Raw genomic sequence first — 10,149 nt, 5'->3', positions numbered from 1 at the left:
CCCCATTCCGCTCGGGTTCCCTAGCTTTTCCCCCGCCGGATAATCCCCGGGTGGAATTACCCTGGGCGAAACTACCTGACCGTTTGGACACCTAGCAGCCCGCCGATCCGCGTCCGTTCCGCGTCGAACCCGGGGAACCCGTTCCACCACGAGCGAGGAGCGGAACAGAATCCACGAGGCGACGCGAGAGGCGACTCGCGGGCGACGGCGACGGCGACAGAACCACCGCACCTCCCATCCCCTTCCCACCTTCGGCGACCGAACCCAAGCCCCGCCCCGCCCCTCCCCACCTCTGGCGCCTCCCCTCTCCAACCGCATCCTCGAAACCGAGTCTGTCGTCTCGCGATGGAGAAGGCGACGGGCAGAGATGGGACGCCTCCAACATTCTTCCTCCGCCGGCGACCGGAGCAGGGGCCTACCGAGTGCATCGCCTCCAATTCCCTCTCCTCTCCCGGATTTCCCCTCTCCGGTGGCGGTTGTCCGAAGATCTGCTCCGCCCAGATCCCTGTCCCTCCGGCGACAAGGACGGTCGGCGGTCCCGATATTCAGATCTACCCATCTTCTTGCTCTCTTCTTTGAGGTCAGCATCACTGATATTGATTTTAGTTGCAGGCGACGGATCCTGGAGTACACGAAGTCTTGGAGGAGATGAACAACTCTTGGGCAATTTGCTCTCTTACACTTCCCTACTGTATTGGTTTCTTTGATACGAAATCTTGCATCTGTTGTTCGGCTAGTGAGTAGAGAAGCAACATTCTGATTGGTAGCTTTAACGACTGTTACGATTTTAATGCTTGATTTTTGGGCCATCAACGGACGGAATCGTGGATGATATATGCGAAATAGCAGCGGCAAGGCTGAGATCATCAGGCCAATGCATTGTTTTCTAGGGTACTCAAGTTTAATTGATGGATTTGATTCTATCTGGTTTGGTGAAATTTAGATAAACACCGGGTTCATAACTTCATGTACTGGAGTAGTAATTTGGTTAATGGTTAGTCTTACGTGAGCTTAATTAAATCCCTGCCATGGAAAAACATAAGGTGTGTCGTGTATTGTTCCTCCTCTTCAGCTAGTTGTCTACTTAGTTCTATCTTCTTATCTAGTACACACAAGGGTACCATGGTTTCTGCTCTAACAGATGGCTCTTTTAGGTACCTCAGCAAGGAGGAGATCGAGCGAGGGTCGCCATCGAGGCAGGACGACATGGGCGTCGGCAAGGAGGCCCAGCTCCAGGCCACCTACTGCTCCTTCATCCGCGACGTCGGCCTCCGGGTCCGGCTGTAAGCATCCTCTGCACCCTTTCGTTTTGTATATATAGTACACTGGTTCCTGAATGATGATTGTTCATCCCTGGGGCATCATAACTTGTATATAAACGAGACTTCTGAATGTTGCCACTTTTACAGTTATCCCTGTTATCTGCATTCTATGTTATCTGTTATTTCGTTGCAATCTATGTTATCTGCAAATGCCATGAAGAATTTACGATGTTGCTCGTGTTTATGTGGATTATCCTAACTGCTCTTTTGATATGTGGATTATCTGTTCTCTGTTACTTTTTTCATGGTGTTGGAGGAACTGAAAGTTTCTTCCTTGTTTTTTTCTTCTGTTGCATTGAGTATAACTTGAGTTTATAACTGCGTATTAGGAAGTTATCTATTCTTTATTTCAGACTTCACCAGTGCTGCATGGTTTACAATGTCTGGTATGTGTTGCAGCACTAAAAAAGAAGGCAGTGCAGCTTTTGAAAGCAAAACTTCATCAAATAACCTTCGAAGAAGAAAAAAAAACTGTCCTTTTTGCTGTAATAGGTTGGTATTGTAGAGTTGTAGCACTTTCAACCGGTTCCGTGCATATAGTGCGTTTACATCTGACAATGAAGATTCATGTTAATCTAAACCTAAATTTTTTTCACTGAAACTGCAGGAGGATGGGCGGAGGGTGCGCGCTCGAGGAAAAGCGTCCATGTCGTCGGCCATGGCGGGCATGCTCCCCACGGATGAGGTGTGTTGGATGTGGTCACGGAAAAGGGTGGGAGAAAGCGGAGGAAGAGAGTGTGAGCTCACTGTGGTCGATCGGCAAGCTTGGAAGAGAGCGTGAGCTTCGGTGCTCTGGTGGCGTTGTCGATGAGGAAGAGACTTGGTGGGCAAGCTCCCGCGAGGGACGAAACGGGAGCGTGGCGACAAGGTCGAAGCAGGAACGGAAGCGGCACAACCTTGCTTCCCTGCTCAGGTACTAGCCCTCTATCGGCGCGGCCTTGCTCGAGCCCCTCGTTGGCGAGCGGAGCAGCCGTAGGAGCGGACTAGCGTATGTCGTGGCGGCTATTTACTATTATGTTTATGATTGGTGTCCCATTATTTGCCTGGAGATTTACAAAATGATGTATGCTTATGTTGTTGTGGTGTGAGTATTCCTTGAAATTTCTGTATTAATTTTTATGCCAGAATTTTCAATTTTTTTGAAAGAACGTACTATTTTGGCCTTACTTTCGAATTTGGCATGTTCCGTTCAGTTCCACTCTGTTCCCTGCTTTTTTTATCCAAATAGCAAAACTTGATTTCCCCGAGCGGGAGGGGAAGCGTGGGGTTCCCGAGCGCCCAGGAAAATTCGCGTCAGGGGAGTAGTTCCCTGGGTTTTGGACCCCCTACAACCAAACGAGCCCTGAGGTGGGAATCCCACCTTGGGTAGGTTTCCCTACACATGGAAGGTTTTGGGTTGGGGTCTTATTCGAAGACTTGTAGTCCAACACTTGGGGGTTCCACCTATATAAAGAGGGGCCAAGGGGAGGGGGCCGGCCAACACAAAGCCATAGCTTGGCCGCACCCCATAGTGGCCGGCCACCCCCTCTCCCAAACCCTAGCCGCCCCACCTCCTCCACCTCTCCCGCAACGCTTAGCGAAGCTCCGCCGGAGATCTCCATCGCCACCGCCACCATGCCGTCGTGCTGCCGAATTCAAGGAGGAGCTACTACTTCCGCTGCCCGCTGGAACGGGGAGAAGGACGTCGTCTTCATCAACACCGAACGTGTGACCGAGTACGGAGGTGCTGCCCGATCGTGGCACCGTGATCAAGATCTTCTACGCGCTTTTGCAAGCGGCAAGTGATCGTCTACCGCAGCAACAAGAGCCTCATCTTGTAGGCTTTGGAAATCTTCAAGGGTGAGTCTCGATCATCTCCTCGTTGCTCCCGTTTTCTAGATTACATCTTGGCTTGGATTGCGTTCTCGCGGTAGGAAAATTTTTGTTTTCTATGCAACGAATCCCTACATTAAGATACAAGAAGTCTCTTGTGTCCCCAACACACCTAATACACTTGTCAGATGTATAGGTGCACTAGTTCGGCGAAGAGATAGTGAAATACAAGTAATATGGATGATTATAAGTAGTAATTGCATCTGAAATAAAAATGGCATCAAGCGAACATGTAGCAGAACTTGTTGGAAACGGTGTTTCAATGCTTAGAAACAAGGCCTACGGATCATACTTTCACTAGTGGACACTCTCAACAATGATCACATAATTGAATAAATAAATGCTACTCTTAAACACTCTCTTGTTGGATGACAAACACCATTCATTGTGTAGGGCTACAAAAGCACACCTCAAGCCGGAGTAAACAAGCTCCACACACGATGCGCACACTGTCACCATCACACCGTGGAGAGTGAATCCGGAGTTCATATTAAAGTAACCTCTAGAGTGCATAATAGACAAGAGTAACATCTACATATTCAACTAGATTACAAAGCTCATGATCACATAAAGATCACACCATGGGAGAGAGAGATGAACCACATAGCTACCGGTAGAGCCCTCAGCCTCGGGGGAGAACTACTCCCTCCTCATCATGGGAGTCAGCAGCGGCGATGAAGATGGCGGTGGTGTCGATGGAGATGGATTCCGAGGGCACTTCCCCGTCCCGGCGGCGTGCCGGAACAGAGACTTCTGTCCCCCGAAACTTGTCTTCGCGATGGCGGCGGCTTCGTAACTTTTCGTGGAGGAAGACCGATGCCCCTAGGGTTTTTACTTATGGAAGAATATATAGGCGGAAGGGCGGCCTCGGAGGGGCCCCAGGGTGCCCTCCCCACCTGGTGGCGCGGCAGAGGGGCGGGCCGCGCCCCCCTATGGTGTGGGGACCCCTTGGCCCCCCTCTGGCCCTTCTCTGGCTCTCTGGGTCCGCCTCGGTAAAATATTGACTTCTGTCTTCGTGGGGTCCAATTCCGAGAATATTTCCTGTGTAGAATTTCTGAAACCAAAAACGGCAGAAAACAGGAACTGGCACTTCGGCATCTTGTTAATAGGTTAGTCCTGGAAAATGCATAAAAATGATATATAGTGTGAATAAAACATGTAGGTATTGTCATAATATAAGCATGGAACATCAGAAATTATAGATACGTTGGAGACGTATCAGCGACGGAGGCGCCGGGGGCGACGCGGGTGGCGGAGGTGCCGGGGGCACCGGGGGCGCCGCGGGCGACGGAGACGCCGAGGGACCAGGCGGGTCCGGCACAGACGGGGCCGCCGCGGTCAGTCATCGGCGCGCGGCCGCAAGAGGGCCAGCGGGCGCCGGGGGCGTCGTCGGAGGTGTCGCCAAGAGTCCCTGCTGAAACGGAAAAACCAACTCGTCAAAGTACACGTGTCGGGAAGTGAGGACACGATGGGAGACCGGGTCGTAACAGCGGTAGCCCTTGGTGTTGGCGGGGTAGCCGAGAAACACACAAGGGAGAGAGCGCGGCGCAAGCTTGTGCGCGGCGGTGGCAGCCGTGTTAGGATAACACCGGCAGCCGGAGATGCGAAGGTCATCATAGGCGGGCGGCGCACCGTAGAGGAGGTGATGCGGCGTGTAGGACCAACGCACACGACACGGGCGGATGTTGACGAGAAGAGTCGCCGTGGCGAGGGCATCCGGCTAGAATCGTGGGGGCATGGAGGCGTGGAACAGAAGGGTGCGGACGCAGTCGTTGAGGGTGCGAAGCATCCGTTCGGCACGGCCGTTCTGTGAAGAAGTGTATGGACACGTGAGGCGGAAGACGGCGCCGCGGGTGGCGAGAAGGGAGCGAATGGTGATGTTGTCGAACTCCTAGCCATTGTCGGTTTGTAAGGCGTGGATGGGGCGACCGAACTGAGTGGAAACGAAGGCGAAGAAGGCGGTGAGGGTGGCGGCAAAATCTGATTTACGGCGAAGGGGAAAAGTCCATACAAAATGCGAGTAATCATCAAGACTCACAAGATAATAATTATAACCAGAATTACTCGAAACCGGCGAGGTCCAAACATCACTATGAATAAGTTGAAACGGAAAAGACGCGACTGTGGAGGAGGAACTAAACGGAAGGCGAACATGTTTGCCTAGACGACATGCTTCACAAGAGTGGGCATCCGTTTTATTACAAGTAAAGGAGAAGCCTTGCATTATTTGACGCAGAGCGGCGGAGCTAGGATGGCCAAGACGGGCATGCCAAAGGTCGACACCGGCGGAGAGGGCGAATGTGCGGCCGGTGGTGGTGGAGGCCGCGCCAACGGGGTAGAGATCGTCGGGGCTATCACATCGGTGGAGGAGCATCCGGGTACGACCATCCTTGACAAAGAAACCAAAAGCGTCAAATTCCACAGTCACAGGGTTATCACGACAGAAAGACTTAACGAAACAAGATTTTTAATCAAGTTAGGAGAAACAAGAACGTTATGGAGAGAGAGAGAGAGAGAGGAGTGGAAGTGGAAGCAAAAGAGACAGAACCAGTGTGAGTAATGGGAAGAGCATGACAGTTGCCAACGATGATGCGAGAGGAAGTGGAAGCGGGTGTAGAAAATGAGAGGTTACCAGGGTGCGCAACCATATGCGCGGAAGCGCCGGTGTCCATGAACCAGTCGCCACCGCCACCATACGCCCCAGCGGAGGGGGCGCTCTGGAGGGCGGTCAGGAGCGCGGAATCCCACGGGGTCACGCCCGGGGGGTGGCGTAGGCCGGGGCGGGCTGGGGCATCGCGTAGAACGCCTGGTGGGTGGCTGGACGCGGTCCCATGATGCCCGGGTAGGGGGCGCGCGGCACGGGCATGGAGTAGGCGTGAACGACCCCGGTCCACGGATTGTGACCAGCGGTCCAGGGTGGAGGGGCGGTGTGCTGAGGTGGACGAGGCGCAAAGACGTTGGCACCAGCATTGCCACCGCCATTGCCACCACCGCCACGGCGACGATGGTCGCGGCGACCACCGCCAGAAGGAGCCGCCTGCCCGGTCCAGGTGCCGGTCTGACCGGCTTGGGCACCGGCATGGCCGGTCCACGGCCCGGTCTGGCCGGCCTATTGACCGGACGGGCCGGTCCAGGGGCCAGTCTGGCCGGCCTGGTGACCGGCTGCAGGGAAGCCCGGCGGCGGACCCGTGGGGCGAGGCGCGGGAATCGAAGCGCCGCGGGAGAAGTCGGCGACGAAGGCGGTGTGAGCCGCCCGAGCCCGGAGATGCTTGAGGCGGCGCTCCTCGAGGCGCAGGTAGGCCACGGCCTGCTCGAAGGTGGGCGTGGTGAGGAGGGTGAGGTTGGAGGCGGCGTTGCTGAGATCCTCGCCGAGACCCGCCGACAGGGTGGAGAGCATGATCTTGTCATCGATCGGAAACTCCAAGTCACGGAGCTCGTCGGAGAGGCTCTTCAGCTGAGGGCGTAGTCGTCGAGAGACAGGTCGTTCTGGTGGGTGCCGAAGAACTCCTGCTGGAGGAAGGTGACCCGCTGGATTTTGTTGTCGGTGAAGAGGCCGGTGATCTTAGCCTAGACCGTGTGGGCGGAGTCGCCGTCGCGGACGACGGTGCGAAAGATGTCGTTGGAGACGGTCTGGTAGAACCAGCGGATGATGGTGGCGTCGATGGAGAGCCACTCGGGGTCGTGCGGCATGGCGAGGAGGTCGATGGTGCCATCAACGTGATCGATGAGATCATACTCGCGGAAGAGCAGCCCGAAGTACGTCTTCCACGGGAAGAAGTTGGCAGCGGTGGTGGAGAGCTTCACCGGCACGCGCTCGGTGATGGGGATGTTGCGGATGACGGTGACGGAGGGGCCGGCGAAGGGGTTGCTGCTGCCGGAGCCGGAGGAGTTGAAGCCGGAGCCGGAGGAGTCGAAACGGTCCATGGCGGAAGCGGTGGTGGTGTTAGGAGGCGGAAGCGGCTAGGGCTAGGGTTGGGGTGGGAAGAGGCGGCGGTGGAAGGTGGGGTCCAGCAGCGCTCGGGGGTGGGGAGGGGCGACGGCTAGGGTTGGGAGCGGCGGCGCCCAAGGGGAGAGGAGGGCGGCGGCTAGGGCTGGGAAGAGGTGGCCGGCGGCGCCCCTAGGGGAGAGAAGGCCGGCGGCTAGGTCAAGACCCGAAGGGTCTCTGATACCATGTAAAAGAGTTATTGGAGATTGCACAACACCAATAGGGCCGGCTGCTCATATATATATAGGCGGACACATGTACAATTACAGGTACAACCCTGAGAAAACACGGGGACCTATACCTATACAATATGTTACTCAACAGCGATAGCTCATCAGGGCTTGGTGGTGGTGGTGGTCATCACCTCCGTCGAAGGTGGTCGGCCCAAAGCTGGATTGGCGGATCTCAAGATCCGTCATCTAGTCCCAGATGCGAGTTGGGGAGACATTGTCGGCGGTGAAAACCGAGCCGACTGCGGTCATGGCGGTGGCGTTCTGCGTTGTTACTTTGATGAAGGCATCGTCAAGCAACTATTGTCAACCCACACTCGTGCTGTTCCTAGGAAAACCTTAAGATCTGGTCTTCCGGATCGGAGATGGCAGCGTGTTCCCTCTTGGGGGCATCGTTCGTGGAGCAGCTCTGGAGGGAAGAGGCAAGAGATGGAGAGGCGTGTTTTCTTGCACGGATTCTTCGGCAGAGATGTCAAGTCATGCCTAATGCCTGGTCCGATAGATGCTACGCGCGGCAAATCTTCCGGAGACTTCAAGTCGCGTCAGTTGCTAGGACTCGGCGGCTTGGTGCCGAGGTGTCTCGGTGGCGACCGCTCGTGTGTAAGTGTTCGCGCGCAGGGTGATGGTGTTGTTTGGCACCATGGTGGTGTCAGTGACGGGTTTGGCGAGGGCCTTCACTTCGTTCTACAGCTTGGAGATGGGTTAGCGGAAGATAACGGCAGCTGCGACTTCCGAAGCATGGGCATGAGGCGCTCTCTCTAGTTTATCGGTGAGCCGATGATGCATAGGCGTTTGTTTTGGCTGGTGACGCGATGATGGTTGTGGCTGGGGAACTAGGCCCCCTATCGTCGAGCTAGTAGGTGATGCATTGTCACCTTGTTTGTACCGCTTCGGTCTATACGTTTGTTTGTAAGACTTTTGCCAATCTTTATTGCATAAATAAATGGAATAAAGGTCGTATGTATCAGTTATGCATAGGCAGGGTACTTCCCCATTTTAAGAAAAAAAAATCTGTCAGTCTGTAGACCATGTTACAGCTGCTTGCCGTCACAAACTGAAGACACTTCGGCTGTAATAAAGAGGAAGAATTTGCTGCGCACCTGGATCTGCCATGGGGTTGGTCGCCCTGTACTCAAAATCCACACCTTGAACACAGGTAAGAACGATGCAAATTAGTATAGACAGTATCAAATGATACTAATAACATCTAAACAAATCTTATAAACTCCGGTCCTCCAAAATTCCGGAGCTACTTTCTCTGAATCACATCACTTGTCAAGAAAAAGCTCTTCATCCGTAACTGACAAGGTTAACCTAGAGCTTTGACAACCGAGCATCCATAATCCTTCGGACGGGGTTTGCCTGCGCCCGCAGTCGTGCGACCATCCGTGCGCCCGACCGTTCATGTTGCATCACACGGTTCCGGTTTTAGATCCCCACCTAACCCTTTTCTAGTACGAAGTGAACACAGATACTACGACTGTATCATCGTCTCCGCGACCGTATCATTCGTCTAATCGTCTTCATTGGTCTTCCTCGCGGCGGTAGCTGCTGTCTCCCTTGTATTCTCTATCTCAGAGTCCGTGATTTCCACATCGTTCCTCACGGCGACGGGAGGCATGGAGGAGTCAGCGGCGAAGCAATAGCCTCTGCCCAACCTCCATAAGAATTACAATACTACAAATTAGTGGACTGAGCAATGATCTTCATGGACAAATGAATGTGCGCCGGCCGCGTGTGAGAGGTAGCCTCCCGCGGCGGGAGAAACAAGGGCGGTGTCTGTTGGATAATTAGGCACAATTTCCATGATTAATTCCAGAATATTAAGCATGACGACAGTAACTACTAACATGTGAAACTCGAACATACTAGATGTAGTGATCAACATGAACAGTAGCAGAGCAAACAGTACAACATCCATCGCTAAACAGATCGAGATATGTCGCACGTACCGATCTGGTGGAGGTGGCGGTGGAGGTGTAGCAGACGATGTCGCAGCAGTGACGTTGTTGATGACAACGTTGTTGACGACGGGGACGACGGGTCGAAGTAGATGGCGTTGTAGACGACGGTAGGCAGCACCGCCCGACTTGGACGGAAGACGACCCGTGATGAAGAGCTTGAGCAGTCGCGCAGAGCGCTTCCCAAAAACCTAATTCGCCCTCTCCCGTACAGGATCGCAAGGACGAGCGGTTCCGGAGACCTGCTCTCCCGTTCGCCGATGCACGTCGGCGCGCGGGATGGAGTAGGCTATGGTGGCGGCGCAAGCGAGAGAGGTGGAAACCCTAACTCGTGTATTGGATGTATTTCTGCGGTAGCCGGGCAGGGAGATTATATAGGCTCGGGAAACCCTAGGCAACGTGGGCCACGCCCACGTCGCACGAACGTTTTGAGTCGGTTACGAGATAGCCCACGATCCGGGAGCGACCCGAACCGACTAACTGCGACAGCGTCCGTCTAGGACTCGTTCGTTTTCCCGAGCTGCAAAAGTAAGGAAAGTCTCGGCTCGAGGCTCAATCCACTCACCACGAGCGCGGCGCGCGTCGTGACGTGTCGTGTCGAGTCGAGTCGAGACGAGACGAGCGAGCGAGGAGGAGGAGGAGCGCGCGTGTAGCACTCCTATTCTCACTCACTTACTAGTGGTGGAACAACCCACCTTATAAGGTGGTCTAACTTCCTCCCAACTTTCCATGTGGGACTAAACTTCCCACCTCTTGCCACTCCCTAGTGAGCTGCCACC

At 54.4% G+C, this 10,149-nt stretch overlaps 1 protein-coding gene across 1 annotated transcript; it reads left to right on the top strand.

Annotated features, from left to right (window-relative positions):
• Positions 1-244: 244 nt before the first annotated feature.
• Positions 245-2,242, top strand: LOC124656177. The gene is made up of 4 exons (XM_047194969.1): positions 245-528; positions 613-1,283; positions 1,722-1,814; positions 1,930-2,242. Exons 2-4 carry the CDS (start codon positions 1,123-1,125, stop codon positions 2,240-2,242), a joined length of 567 nt encoding a protein of 188 aa, XP_047050925.1. The 5' UTR covers positions 245-528; positions 613-1,122.
• Positions 2,243-10,149: the final 7,907 nt, after the last annotated feature.

This window comes from Lolium rigidum, chromosome 5 (assembly GCF_022539505.1).
Source record: "Lolium rigidum isolate FL_2022 chromosome 5, APGP_CSIRO_Lrig_0.1, whole genome shotgun sequence".
Taxonomy (NCBI): Eukaryota; Viridiplantae; Streptophyta; class Magnoliopsida; order Poales; family Poaceae; genus Lolium; species Lolium rigidum.
This window is presented reverse-complemented; position numbering and strand designations above follow the sequence as displayed.

Coding starts and splice junctions, on each gene's coding strand:
- LOC124656177 (XM_047194969.1), top strand. CDS start 1,123: ATGGTTTCTGCTCTAACAGATGGCTCTTTTAGGTACCTCAGCAAGGAG. Junction 1,284..1,721: donor GTCGGCCTCCGGGTCCGGCT/GTAAGCATCCTC, acceptor TATGTGTTGCAG/CACTAAAAAAGAAGGCAGTG. Junction 1,815..1,929: donor TGTCCTTTTTGCTGTAATAG/GTTGGTATTGTA, acceptor CTGAAACTGCAG/GAGGATGGGCGGAGGGTGCG.